Source organism: Engraulis encrasicolus, chromosome 22, assembly GCF_034702125.1.
Source record: "Engraulis encrasicolus isolate BLACKSEA-1 chromosome 22, IST_EnEncr_1.0, whole genome shotgun sequence".
Classification (NCBI taxonomy): domain Eukaryota; kingdom Metazoa; phylum Chordata; class Actinopteri; order Clupeiformes; family Engraulidae; genus Engraulis; species Engraulis encrasicolus.
In genome coordinates this window covers 27,927,833-27,942,934 of record NC_085878.1, presented here as the reverse complement: position 1 = coordinate 27,942,934, position 15,102 = coordinate 27,927,833, and the positions used below count along the sequence as shown (strand labels likewise).

Sequence of the window (15,102 nt, the reverse complement as noted above, 5' to 3'; positions counted from 1 at the left end):
TGTCAAAACTAGTGTAAGAAAATATGCCTTACAAAAAACGCCCAAGAAATATGCCGTACAAAAGTACCAACTCTGAATCTGTACGTGTATGACTTTCAATATCCTTGCACATATGAAGAAACTGCCAATAAAGCCAACTTGACAAATTATGCAAAACCAAAACAGCCCAAAGTTGTTGAGTTGTGCTGTGTCATGTCATCGTTGTTTTACAAGCTGTCGTTTCTACCATCATCGTACCATCCTTCATCACACACCTGACATCAAACTACAGAACAGGCTTTGGCTGTGCCAGAGTTCGGAGAGATTCCACAAGTCATGCAGCATGAGGAAACGATCATAAAATGTGAAAACAAGCGGCAATTTACTGTAACAAAATGAAGGCTCATTTCCTGAGCGGAGGCATGTCATGTCATAGTGAAATGTCATAACTGAGAAAAATGCCTGCACAAACTGCACAAAACAACATCACAAATATGGGAGAGTAATGATTCTGAAAATTAATTTGGCAAAAGCAAAACAGCCCAAAGTAATTGAGTTGCGCTGTGTTGTGACTTGTTTTTGGGACGCTGCCTATTCACCTTCATATGTTCTGGCTTGAGGTGATCTTGTGTGTGTGTGTGTGTGTGTGTGTGTGTGTGTGTGTGTGTGTGTGTGTGTGTGTGTGTGTGTGTGTGTGTGTGTGTGTGTGTGTGTGTGTGTGTGTGTGTGTGTGTGTGTGTGTGTGCTGCGTTGTTTGCGTGCGTGCCTGTGCATTCCCCACCCACCTTCTTGAGGTCTTGCTTGAGTTCTGGCATGTGTCTGTGTCTGTGTGTGTGTGTGTGTGTGTGTGTGTGTGTGTGTGTGTGTGTGTGTGTGTGTGTGTGTGTGTGTGTGTGTGTGTGTGTGTGTGTGTGTGTGTGTGCTGCGTTGTTTGCGTGCGTGCCTGCATGAGTGCATTCCCCATCCACCTTCTTGTGGTCCTGCTTGAGTTCTGATGTGTGTGTGTGTGTACGTGTGTGTGCGTGCACATGCACGTGTGTGTCCATGCGTGCGTTCCCCACCCACCTTCTTGTGGTCCTGCTTGAGTTCTGATGTGTGTGTGTGTGTATGTGTGTGTGTATGTGTGTGTGCGTGCACATGCGCGCGTGCGTGTGTGTACGTGCTTGTGTGTGTCCATGCGTGCGTTCCCCACCCACCTTCTTGTGCTCCTGCTTATCACTGCTGACGTCCCTCACCGGCTCCTGCTCCGGCGAGCCAGGCCCCTCCCCCTTGCCGTTGTCGGGGGCGCCCACCACCGCGGCGGGCGATGACGACGTGGAGGAGATGGAGGAGGAGGGGGAGGCGGTGGCGGTGGCGGTCGCCGTGGTGATGTGGCAGCCCAGCTCGGCGGCGCGCAGCCTCTGGGCCTCCAGGCGGAGCTGCTCGTTCTCGGCCGCCAGCTCCTGCCGCTCCCGCCGCGCGCCCGTCAGCTCCTTGGTCAGGGCGTCCAGGCGCTGGCGCAGCTGGCGCACCTCGTCACGCGCACGGTTACGCTCCGCACGCACCTGAACACAGACACACAAGGACACAAGGAGATTATTAGCAGACAGTACTCTGTGGGGCTTTATAACATACCAAGTATTATAGTATAGACCGATATTGGAGAGTAAACGTGGGATGGTGAAATTGTAACTTTGTGGCAAGGTTTAATGGTTTTTGACTTTTTTGATGTTGACTTTTTTGCTCACCGGCCACTGTGGTTATTGGCTTTCCTGAGTCACTAGCCATATAGCCTTTCTGATAGTCAGAGATTCGTTGTCAGTTTTTGTCTTGAGAATATTCTTGTATTTAAAAACAAAGAATTGATACAACTACTGTGGTATGTCACACCAAAGAGTTACCTGTCATATTGGCTCATAAGACTTGCATGCAATCAGTTTATAAGATATATTTGGTAAAATTGCATTAAAGTTAAACAGAAAAAGTTCATAAAAAGAAGTGCAAAGTTAGACAGAATAGAAGGCATCCGAATGCTGAGAATTGCTGCATACCTTGCTCCACTTCTCTCTCCAGTTGGCGGTGCAGTCGGACCACCAGCGCATGGTCTTCTCCATCTGTGCCGCCCGGGCCCTCGCCTCCTCCAGCTCCCTCAGCCTCAGCTCCTCGCGACTCTCCCAGTCGCCTCCCCCTACTCCGATACCCCCCACGCCGCTGGCCAGGCTCCCCATGCTCAGGCCCTCGCAGCCCAGCCCCAGCCCCGGGGACAGCAGCAGAGGGGGGCTGGAGCTGGGCGTTCCACCCGTGGGGCTGGGCGTGTGGGTGAGGCTGTCGGGCGAGCGCACCCGGTCGGGCCCCAGGCCCAGGCCGCACAGCAGGGCCCCCGGGGCGGACTTGTCGGCCATGTGGGGGCTGGGCGTGTGGTTCATCACCGAGCCGATGGTTCCTGGCGCCTGCCCCTGGGAAGGCGGGTTTGGTCCGGATCCGGAGTGGAATCCGGAGCGGATTCGGAGCGCGGTTGGAGAAAAAAAGGACAACGGTCCCGGAATAGGATCCGGAGTGGACCCGGAATGAGATAGGGGAAAGGTCCAGAGAGGAGTGGTGATGGAAACGAGACAGATGACCTTCGACCTTCTCTGTGCTCTAACAGGACAGCGGGTGGGCAGGGTCAGGAAGCCATGGATGGGCTGCACGCCTCAATTTGGATCCTGCAGAGGAGACAAGAGAGGACAAGAGCATAAGACCTTAGGCACTAGACTGCATTAGAACTGCTAATACAAAAACTTACACTTGGAGTGACACAAGAGCACAATGACCACACAAAGGCATACAAATACACACATAAAAACACATTACCATACACACATAAACACAAGCTAAACACGTGCAAAACATGTGCACCAACACGCATAAACACCAACAAACGCGCATAGACTGTGTCTGTTTATTTCAGCTCCTCGAGGCACAAACACACACATAAAACGAGCATCGCCGGCCCTCCAAATTAGGCTTCATTGGTGACACATGAGCACTGGCCTTCGTCCTCAACGAGACGAGAAGGCCTGCTTCCCATTTCCTCAGATGCACACACGCACACATAACACACACACACACACACACACTGACACACACACACACACACACACACACACACACACACACACACACACACACACACACACGCACGCACGCACGCACACTCACACACACACAAATACACACACACACACGCACACACACACACACACACACACACACACACACACACACACACACACACACACACACACACGCACACACACACACACAAGCAGAACACAACCGCTGAACACTTCTCTCGTTGGATCATTGTAATCAGGCTGCCTAAACTCCTCAACGTCATCGGTTTAACCACTCCTGTCTCCAGAGCAGAGAAAGCCCTCGCCACCAACAAACAGCCAGCGCACATGCAACAGCTCACAGACCCAGCCATGCGTGTCTCCTTCAAACAAGCAGAATACCCCCCCCACCCCGACACACTCACACGCACACACACACACACACACACACACACACACACACACACACACACACACACACACACACACACACACACACACACACACACACACACACACACACACACACACACACTTCTTCTACTCCTCTCAGCACAAGTCCACCCAGCTGTCATCCATCCACTCACACACTACACACACACACACACTAGGGATGGCGAAAATTGAAAAAACTCTTAACCGGTTACCAAGACTCATTAACCGGTGGTTAACCGGTAATCTTAAATTTTAAAACGTCTTCGTGCCTGATATGCACAGCACTGATTTTTTTCATTTTTATTTTTCACATAAGCTTTTTTTTTGCTGCGCAGACAGGACCTGCCATGTCCAGCCATTGTTGCCAGATGGAAAATGCTGAATTATCATACTAAAATCTCAAAATTATCGTTTTTTTGGGAGGAAATTATTATTATAATTATTAATATTATTACATCTGGTTAACCGATAGCAGAAAATTTTAACCGGTTAAAGTTGAACCGGTCGATTACCGGTTAACCGGTTACTGGTTAACATCCCTAACACACACACACACACACACACACACACACACACACACACACACACACACACACACACACACACACACACACACACACACACACACACACACACAACATACATCCGACCCCCCCTGTCTCTGAAGCCCAAAGGCCTGCATCCAAAGTCAGCTGCAAACAGTTTAGTGCAACCCCCCTATAGGCCTACAGTACAGTCCTCAACACACAGTTTAGTGCAACCCCCCTATAGGCCTACAGTACAGTCCTCAACACACAGTGTTCCAGCCTGTCATCACATGCCAAGGATGCTGATTCACCCTGACATGCTGCGACTGTGCTCTGCTGTCGTTATAGGCCACTTGCACAAGCTGTGCTGTGTTGTGTTGTTTTGTACTATATTGTGCTGTACTAGACTGTGCTGTGCCATGCTGTGCTTTACATTACTGACTCAAGCTACGCAGTGTTGTACTGTGCATACTGCACAGTGTGCTGCATTACACTGTGCTGTGCTTTGTAATACTTTGCTGCTGTTTTCCGCCGTGTTGCGCTGTGCTGTGCAGTGCTGTGCTGTGTTCAGTGCTGTGCTGGTCTGTGCTGTGCTGGTCTGTGCTGTGCTGGTCTGTGCTGTGCTGTGCTGTGCTGGTCTGTGCTGTGCTGGTCTGTGCTGTGCTGGTCTGTGCTGTGCTGTGCTGTGCTGTTCAGTACTGTACTGCGCTGTGCTGGACGATGCTGGACTATGCTGTGCCATGTTGTACTGTTCAGTGCTGTTCAGTGCCACCCCAAGACTTTGCTAGAGGATGGAAATATGTTAGTGCTGCTACTGCTTGACGTTGGATGTCATGCATGGCCACCACGGATAGCAGCCAGGCAGACAGAGCGACATGTGCTGACGTCTTGGCCACAGCCTTCAGTTAGTACACTCCCAAATATGACAGACAGTGCTGCCCACTGATCACTCACCACTCGCCACCACACAGTGCCGCGTGTTTGTGACAAAAGCAGCTGTGCAGTGCAGAGGCACAGTCCACGTCCACATGGTCATGGTCAGTTCGGCATCGGCCAACCACATGAGGAATGCCGGCCCGGAACGCTTTGAACCGACCAGGGGAAATGTGGGACGGAACTCAGAAATACACCAGCAGCAGCAGCAGCAAATGTGAAAAAGATGCAGTGCTGTGTGACTGCTCCCAAAGCCATAAATAAGCAGGAGAGAGAGAGAGAGAGAGAGAGAGAGAGAGAGAGAGAGAGAGAGAGAGAGAGAGAGCAGAATGCGGCCAGCCTCCTTCTCATCTCATATGGTCTGCTCTGGACAGCTACAGGCTGCTCTCTCTCCCTCTGTCCCTCTCTCTCTCTCTCTCTCTCTCTCTCTCTCTTTCTCTCTCATTATGTCTGTAGTCTTTTAATCTCCTGATCTGTTTGTCTCTGTCTATTTCTCTCTCCTTCTCTCTCCCTCTCTTCATCCTTCTTTTTCTCTCGTTTGTTATGCTCTGCTCACTCTCCCTCTCGCCCTCTCTGGCGCTTTGTCTGCCTCTTTGTTTCTTTCCGTCTCTCTCTCTCTGTCTCTCTCTCTCTCTCTTTCTCCTCCTCCCTCTCTCTCTCTCTCTCTCTCTCTCTCTCTCTCCCTTCCTCCATCTCGTTCTCTCTCCATCCCCCCTCATACCTCTCCCTCTCTCTCTCTCTCTCTCTCTCTCTCTCTCTCTCTCTCTCTCTCTGACAGACAAAGCTGGCTAGCCTCAGGTTAGGGAGGCGGGGAGGGAGGAGAGATGATGAGAAGGAGGGAGGTGACAGCTCTTCTCTTCCTGAGGTCTGGCCACGGATAAGAGGCAAACACTCCTGTCAAGCGCCGCACTGAAGGCACCGGTGCACAAGCACATGCGTGCACACACCACAGACACACACACATACACACACACCCCCGCGCGCGCACACACACACACGCAAACGTGCTAAAGCCTTCAGAATATCCCCATGGCAACCCGTGAGAATGCTCAGAGAGTGCAAAGAAGGCCCTTTAATAAAGTGTCGCCCTGGCAACGGTCTAAATGGTTATTGTGGAAGCAGAGTTTACACACACTAGAGACCGAGGGAGACAGAAACTATATGGATACAGAGGGGGAGATACACTGAGACATAGAGCTATGTAGAACCAGACAGCCGGACAGAGATAAAGCCTGACAGGCAGACAAAAAGGCTGAGAGTGACAGTGAATGATCTGACAGGAAGATGATTACAGAGGGACAGAGAGAGAGAGAGAGAGAGAGAGAGAGAGAGAGAGAGAGAGAGAGAGAGAGAGAGAGAGAGAGAGAGAGAGAGAGAGAGGCAACTTTATCACTGAGTGGGAATCAAAGAGAGGCTCACAATGACACATTCATAACGAGGCAGAGTCTCTCAGGTGGAAAATGACGGTACTCTCCAATCAATCCCTGATGAGCGCTCAGTCCCAACTCATCAGCAACCTCATCAGCAAGCCTATTCAACACAGTTAGCTAACTGACACAAGCAAATGAATAACATGCGAGAGATGTGACTGACAGACAGACAGCTATGTCAAGAAGCACCGTGGGAGTCCAGCAATGAGAGACTTCAATCCTGGCTTCTTCTGCTCTTGTTGACGTGTCCTTGAGCTGACCTTGGGTTTCAGCCAGACACAAACAGCCCACGGCCGTTTCCTCTGAGTGTGTGCGTGTGTGTGTGTGTGTGTGTCTGAGTGTGTGTGTGTGTGTGTGTGTGTGTGTGTGTGTGTGTGTGTGTGTGTGTGTGTGTGTGTGTGTGTGTGTGTGTGTGTGTGTGCGTGTGTGTGTGCGTGTGTGCGTGCGTGCATGCATGTGTGCAGTATATGAAAGGGAACATGTGTGCAACATGGGGTGGACCTCTTAAAGACAAAAGAAAAACAGCAATACCATTTTTCCACTTACAAGTCGCATTTTATGTACATTTGGAGACAAAAAACTCAGACTTACAATATACAAAGATTAGGCACGCTTCTCACACTGTCTGAGGGCAACGAGGGCTGTGAGTGGGCACGGCTTTCTGTGTGAGTTCAAGAGGACACTTGTTTGATGGGCGATTTGCTCCGGCTAGGGGGCACAATGGCAAACAAACAACACAAAAAAGAACAGAGGAGCTGTCTCTGTCTCTCACACACTCTCTTGCTCTCTCATTCTGTTGCTCTTGGTCTTTCTGTCTGCCTCTGCCTCTGTCTCTGTCTCTGTCTCTCTCTCTCTCTCTCTCTCTCTCTCTCTCTCTCTCTCTCTCTCTCTCTCTCTCTCTCTCTCTCTCTCTCTCTCTCTCTCTCCTGCCAGCCAGGGACAAACACAAACAGGGCAGTGATGATGACTATGGTTTTCTACACGACGAAATGCTGGGCTGTGTGAGAAATGTGCAATTGTTTTCTGCTTCAACCTCAGTGTCTCTTTCTACCCCCTCTGGCTGTGTGTGTGTGTGTGTGTGTGTGTGTGTGTGTGTGCGTGCGTGCGTGCGTGCGTGTGTGTGTGTGTGTGTGTGTGTGAGTGTGAGTGTGAGTGTGTGTGTGTGTGTGTGTGTGTGTGTGTGTGTGTGTGTGTGTGTGTGTGTGTGTGTGTTATATGTTGAGGTAAATGGTGTCTCTACAAACAGGAAACCTGTGGGCTGCCTCCTGCGTATTACATGGAGCCTTAAAGCACACAAAGAAAAACACACTCCCCTTCATAAACCACTCACATTTGTTTTTTCTCTCATGGTGTCTCTCTCTCTTTCTCTCTCTCCCTCTCTCTCTCTCTCTCTCTCTCTCTCTCCATTCTCTTGTTCAGTAAACAGAAATAAGGAAAAAAAGTTTGCAGACCTGCCTCGTTCCAAACTGATACAAAGCAAACTAGAATGCTGAGTAGAATGTTGAATACTGACTGCATGGACCAGGGAATGTTCTGCTGGCTTACAATAACAAATCCCACCGTGATGATATCTCTCCTCATATTTACAACTGACAGCACTTGGCACAGGAAGAAAACACAGCAGCATAAAACTAACCCTGAGCTCAGCCAATGTCTGCTGACATGGACAAGCAAAGCTGGAGCACAGCTCAAACAGAGCCATCTATGTAGGACGAGTTGCATCGTTGAAAAATGGCGGCGAACTCTGTCCATATATGATCAAACATGGCCGATCTCAGTTCCCAGTTTTGCGTAGCCTTCAAAAAGGTTCGTTTCCATGGAGTATCATCGAGGAATTGCAAAAATAACAATTTTTGTGCATTTTTGTGCACGGACTTGTTTCAGAACAATAGCAGAAAAGCCAACTTCGTAGAAGTAGTATGCGCAACCCTGCAATGCAAACAGAAACGTATGGCAGGAGATGGGTTTACTCGGAACGTTCGAAGCTAGCATAAATCCACGTAACCAGACATCAAAGCATAGGACAACTTTTCTATCTACGGCCCTGAGCTCACCATCTTCGATCAGCTGTTCCTCTATCCCACATACAACTCATAGTTACTGTACAGTTTGCCTTCAGTCTTCCTGTTTCATACAGGCCAGTGTTTCCCACAGAAAATGCATTAGTCAAGGTGACTAGGGTTACTCTCTATTAGAGACAGGTAATCACCATCATTGGAAAGGCTATGTTTTGCAATTTCATATGAAATATGACATCAACATCCCGAAGTAAATCATGCAATAGTTGTAAAGCAACTTCAAAAATGACATTCAGAAAACAAAGTCTTGCTATTTTCAAAGGACCCAGTCAAGGTGATAGATGTTTGTTGCCAAGTTGGCCACCTTAACTCTTAAGTGCTAGGGGGAAGGGAACCCTGAGGTCATGTCTTCTTGTCAGCTACAGATCCAACATATTCGTGCAAAATCATTTTGTATTGAGGCCATATGAGGTGCTTATGCAATTCTGGACTCTAGAACCTTCTACAGTAAAGGTCGTCTGCAGACGACTGTTACAGAGGCCAAGTCATGAAACAGTACCTCAGGCCAATCAGTGGATTCTAGCTGGAGGAGCAAAAAGACCATGAGAAAATAATCACAACACCCTTCATCTGCACCCATTTGAAAATGAGACGAAAACTGAACAGATCTCTGGGGGGGAAAAGACAGAAGTTGTGACCTTCGTGATGACACCCAATCTCTCAGGTGTCAAGAAGCAGATGTTCGTCATTAAAGCACACAGTGTGATGCCAAAGTGGCCACACCCTGCACCTCCTTTCCTCACTTCCTGACTATGGGTTGGCCTCCATTTAAGGAGTTACTGATGGCCAAGGGTAGAAGACAACATTGTGCTTCAGATGGTCTTTTATACAGGGGTAGAAAAGTGAGTTCCTTCGCCCCCATCCGAGGGAGAGAGAGAGGAAACGCCTCTGTCTAAAGACCTTCCGGAGATCTCACGAGTGTTTGGATACCACGGACTGTCAGGCAAGGTCATCTGGCGTTTGATGGGAGGATGTGGTGTGTGTGAGTGTGTGTGAGTGTGTGTGTAAGTGTGTGTGTGTGTGTGTGTGTGTGTGTGTGTGTGTGTGTGTGTGTGTGTGTGTGTGTGTGTGTGTGTGTGTGTGTGTGTGTGTGTTGTCATCGCGAGGCCACTGTTTATGTGCGGGTGTGAGTGTGTGCGTGTGCCTGCATGTGTGAGTGTGTGCATGCTTGTGAAAAAGAAGAGGCAGCTGAGATTTTCAATGGCAAAACATTAAGAACAAAATCTCATTTCCGATATTTCTGGAGGGGATAAGTGGCATGGAAGGAAAGGGAGGTTTGATGCAAAAGGGGAGTTTGGGGACATATCTGCTGTCTGAAGACTTCTTGCACACCTCCTTTGTCAATGTGCATCAGAGGAGACACTGTATGTGCTCAGCATTTGAAAAAATAAAACTTTTGAATGGGAACGGGGGTTTTCGTTGTCATTTTGGAGACATGACCTGGTCTGAGAGTGTGTCTGGACGGGAGGGGAGGAGCGATATGAATCTGGAGGTCTGGAGGTTTGTCTGTCTGCTGACACACATCTGCTGCAGGAAACACATTGGCCTCGAGATGACAACACACATGTTGTCTCACACACACACACACACACACACACACACACACACACACACACACACACACACACACACACACACACACACACACACACACACACACACACACACACACACACACACACACACAGGAAACACAAAAACATAGGCATGCATGCACACACGCACACACATACGCATGCACGCACACGCACACACACACACACACACACACACACACACACACACACACGCACACGCACACACACAGACAAACAGAAAAAGTCACACAGGTGCTAAAAAAAAGTCACAGACACTGACACAGAAAATAAACGTAGACTTTCTTTCACACAAAATTAGACTTGCAACGTCCTGCCAGGGCCAGAAAGGCTGACTAAAAACAGACAGATCTGTTCCTCTATTTCGCACCGCATGACTCACAAATGAGACTAGGAAAGGCTAACAGCAAGCAGATTGCAACAAAATGCAGAAAGAAAATACAGAAATATTCATTTACTTAGCCCCAGCTCTAAGAGAACAGGACAGGAAGAAGAGAGAGGGGGATAAGCAATGGAACAGTAGAAGAGGAACTGAGAGACTTGTGGTTTCTATTAGCAAGGTAATCTGACCTACATCAAGAGCTCTCTGGCACCGACGGGGGGACAGGAGGAAAGGAGACATCAGCATCTTTGCGGTTAGCATACAGCCCTCACTGAGGACGATAAGCCCACAGAGTATCAGCATAGAACCTGAAGGAACCTCCTTGGATAATAGGTTTTGAGAAAATGTCTTGATATTGTACGGTACATGCACCAGACATACAGAAATGTCTCTATTCTCTACACCAGTGGTTCCCAACCTTTTTCTTCAGGGACCCATATTTTTTACCATTGTAAGCTTTGGTTACCCAACCGTGCGAGCGCCCGCACGAGAAGGACTTACATGATACTCTGTTTCCTGTAAAAACTCATTAGTTATCATTTTATTCCACACTTTGTCTTCAATGAAATATAGAATAAATGTTTAATGTATCACAATTTGTTGCTTCTATGCATATACTAGTTTAAATGCTTTGTCATTTATTCAACATGGGCTATATATGGCATTAAAATTAAATCCCTTAAAATCAAGAGGGCTTCGCGACCCACTGTGGATCTTTGGTGACCCAGAGGTTGGGTCCCGACCCATAGGTTGGGAGCCACTGCTCTACAGTATATGCGATTGTCATACAGCCTCACTGAAGACGATAAGCCCGACAGACAGGCAGACAGACAGATTGACAGACAGAGAGAGTATCAGCATGGAAGCCAAATGAACCTCCTTGGAGAAGAGGCTCAGAGAAAATGTCTACTGAATATGCATCAGACAAATGCACTTTTTTATCGTGGCCTATTTACGGGACTGAAACTAGACAAAGTTGCGGTACAGCACCATAAGAAACAGCGAAGCGCTGCAAGTCTTTGAGCATAAAGCGACAACTGCCGTAGGAAAAACAGAAGGTTGAATGTGTACAGTTACTCAACAGTCACCTGACAATGAACCCAAGCAGAAAAACAGACAGCAAGGGTTTTCTATATATTCACTTCCTGTGACGGAAAAACTACACATAGAGACTACATATGTATTGCATCTTTGAAGTGGGAGTTTGTGAAATGCCACAGCAAAGGCACAATTTTATCTTATGCTACCCTTGGTACTGTACGAAACACTAAAAAACAAAAACAAAAATCAGAACAAAGACAGGCAACAGACAGGCTTTGAAAGTCTCCATTTAGAATTTCGGAGCAAACGCGTGCCCCAAAGCGTGAGCTTTGAGGTCATGAGGCTTCAGACAGAGAAGAGGATGTGTAGGGCAGACGGTTCAACTGCTGACTTGACCACAATCATTGTCACCATCAGTGTCACCTCTCCATGCAGACATCTCAGGAGACTGCGTGGGGGACAAACACACATCTACAAAGCACCGTCTTGGAGGTTGCGAGATGACGGCAAGGGCTTGAAAGTGAGAAATGTAAAAACGGAGCAGATGCCGTGTGGTGAGACAATTTCAGTGTTGCAGCACGGTGGCGAATTGAAACTCGAATTTTCTTGTCTCGCAATCTTAGACTGTATACATTTGACACACATTTGCATCAGCATGCACATGCACACACACACACACACACACACACACACACACACACACACACACACACACACACACACACAGCCACACACACACCTGCACATGCAGACACACACACTGGCACACACTGCACAAAGCATACGAGTGCACAAAGAATGCATTCAGTCATGTCAGGAAAACAGACTTTCCGTCTTGTAGCTCGTTATTACCCGCTGATGTCGAAACATTCAGGTAGACGCGCAGATATTGCAGCAGACACAAACAGGCAAAGCCGAGAACGAGGCAACAGACAAAAGGGGTACGCGCCTGCAGAATCTGGGGCAGAGAGGAGAGTAGAAGAGGAGGAGAGGATGAGAGGAGGAGCACCGCATCTGTGGTTACGGAGGAGTGTGAGCGAGGTGAGCAAGAGAGGAAGAGAGAGAGGTGGAGATATATATATATATATATATATATATATATATATATATATATATATATATATATATAGAGTATATATATAGAGAGAGAGAGGAGAGAGCAATGGACAGAGAGAGAGTGAGAGAGAAAGAGAGAGAAAGAGCAATAGAAAGAGAGAGAGAGAGAGAGAGAGAGAGAGAGAGAGAGAGAGAGCAAGAGAAGCGAGAAAGAGAAAGAGAGAGAGAGAGAGAGAGAGAGAGAGAGAGAGAGAGAGAGAGAGAGAGAGAGCAATGGAGAGAGACAGAGAGAGAGAGATAGAGAAACTCTTTCAGGGGGGGGGGCAGATGAAAAACAAGGACAAAAGTGACAGAAATAAATTCGCACAGGAAACTGAGAGCAAAACCACAGCGCTTAGACGCGAGCCAGCGGCGCAGAAACAAGGAAAGCGTGTTGTGCTTGGCTCGCATACGCGGCCTGTTCTGAGACGGCAGGGATCGTAGGTCGCTGACCCAAGAATTAAAAGCCGCTATAAATAAAGACAGTCATTCTCCGGAGATCTCCCACGGAAACTGGCTATGGCTGGGCGACTCGGGAGGATGATGTTCCAGAATGGTGGTGGTGTTCCAGAATGGTGGTGGTGGTGATGTTCCAGAACTTTATTGGAAGGGAGTTCCCTTTTCTGCTAATCTCTTTTCAGTCGGCCGATTAGTTTATCTCTGACAGCAACATGATCGTCATGGGATGCTGTACTGGTGTAGTACAACATGCGCAAATGGCATAAGAAATGCATGCCAATGAATAGCATTAAGGATTTAATTTCCTCCATGAATAGTGAACTTACTAGCCACCCATAAAGAAAGCAGCAAAGATTGACACCACAAGACCTACTTCCAAACAAATCAGTCTGACAGGGTGCAGCAATGCTGTAATGTTAACAGACATGTATCGCTCAAAAAGCTTGTGAACGAAGATGGAAATGTGTGACATTCCACAGAATCCAAATGTCTAGACTTCTCAGTCCAATCAGTAACCTAAGGTTATCAAGACTTGTTTAAACTTGAGTGATTTCAAAAATACGTGCTACATCAAAGGCGTGCCTAGCCGATAATTAATTTGGTGTGGTGGAATGCCTGAACTTGTAAAATAAATAGTCTTAATGCTCTAGAGTTGACTGACAACAAATGGCTGACAAGTACCATATGAGTAAAATAAGTGAGAGCAACGTGTATGTAACATGTAACATGTATGCTACATGTAGGCCTATGTATAAGTTTAGCAACAGCTGTGGTGAGAACAGAGGTTAACACAACACTGGGATACAGTATGTGGAGGAATTTGGGGTTCTAATTGCAGGCCCAAGCAGTTACGCAAGTCCCACATGTTTTCAGTCTGCATGTGTATTCATTCTGATTATTAGCTTCTCCCAAAAGAGATCAATGGATGTATCTGCCTGGTGGCAGTATTGACAAAAAGGCTAAAACGATATAGCTCTAGTCAACGCAGTCATCAAAACTTTCCCCCATTGTGAAGTGAAGTGAAAGTGAAAGCCCAACTGGGAAACTCCAACTCCCATTGTCATTGTGACACAGCTCTCCACAGCACACAAGTGTTCACTGTGCACTGCACAACAAAATTGCATTTATGCTTCACCCGTGCAAGGGGGCAGCCCCCAATGACGCTCCAAGGGAGCAGTGCGGCGGGACGGTGCCATTCTCAGGGTACCTCAGTCATGGAGGAGGATGGGAGAGAACACTGGTTAATTACTCCCCCCACAAACCTGGCGGGTCGTAAGTCGAACCGGCAGCCTTTGAGATACAAGTCTGACACCCTAACCTCTTACCCATGACTGCCCGTCGCCCATTGCAGACTACCATACTGTCTGTAATGTCTTTCATCTTCACTTTGGTAAGGAAAACGTTGATCCCTCTCATAACAAAATGAGTGCATTCAATATAAATAAAAAAGGACAGCTGTTATTTTGGGTCTACAGTACACCACACACAGGAGAATCAGCTTACACTGCACTTACACAGCAAAACGGACCTGCGGGACGGCAGCACGAGTAAGGTCAACGACACTGGCCTGACGCAAACTTATGTCTACCAGAATAAACATGCAGCATTTTACCAGCAGCAGTAACAGACAGGCAGGCAGACATGGACAGACAGACTGACAGATAGGCATACAGACAGACAGACAGACAGACACACAGACAGACAGACACAATGACAGGCAGACAGACGCTTTATTGGCCCCCTAACTGTAGGGACACATACACGCGAATTTGCGAACATTGCCATACATTCCTATGACAGAGGCGAAGGCAAGCAAAAGCAAGCGAACAGGAGCGAAGCCAAGCGAAGCAAAATTATTAAAGAAAGTTTAATGTTATGCAAATCAGGAGAGAATTCGCCTGCCGCGGCACAATCAAATCAACAACATAACTGTTCCATTCCATTTGATTCGCCACGACGGCCTGATGACGGTTGGATTTCACCTCTCTTCGCTTCGCTTGCTTCGCCTCCTATGTGTCCCTACCGTAAGGAAAGTTGAAGGAAAATTTAACACACTGTAACATGAGTAGAAGAA

The 15,102-nt window shown here is 47.8% G+C and overlaps 1 protein-coding gene across 1 annotated transcript in view; it reads right to left on the bottom strand.

Moving 5' to 3' along the window:
• The window catches only part of ccdc102a (coiled-coil domain containing 102A), a 138,317-nt gene that overhangs the window by 87,403 nt on the left and 35,812 nt on the right, over positions 1-15,102 (bottom strand). Inside the window, exons 2-3 of the mRNA XM_063189301.1 lie at positions 2,010-2,663; positions 1,176-1,523 (exon numbers count right to left, since the gene is read on the bottom strand). Coding sequence (XP_063045371.1) covers positions 1,176-1,523; positions 2,010-2,384 — 723 coding nt within the window. The 5' untranslated portion in view covers positions 2,385-2,663. The remainder of the gene's footprint in view (positions 1-1,175; positions 1,524-2,009; positions 2,664-15,102) is intronic.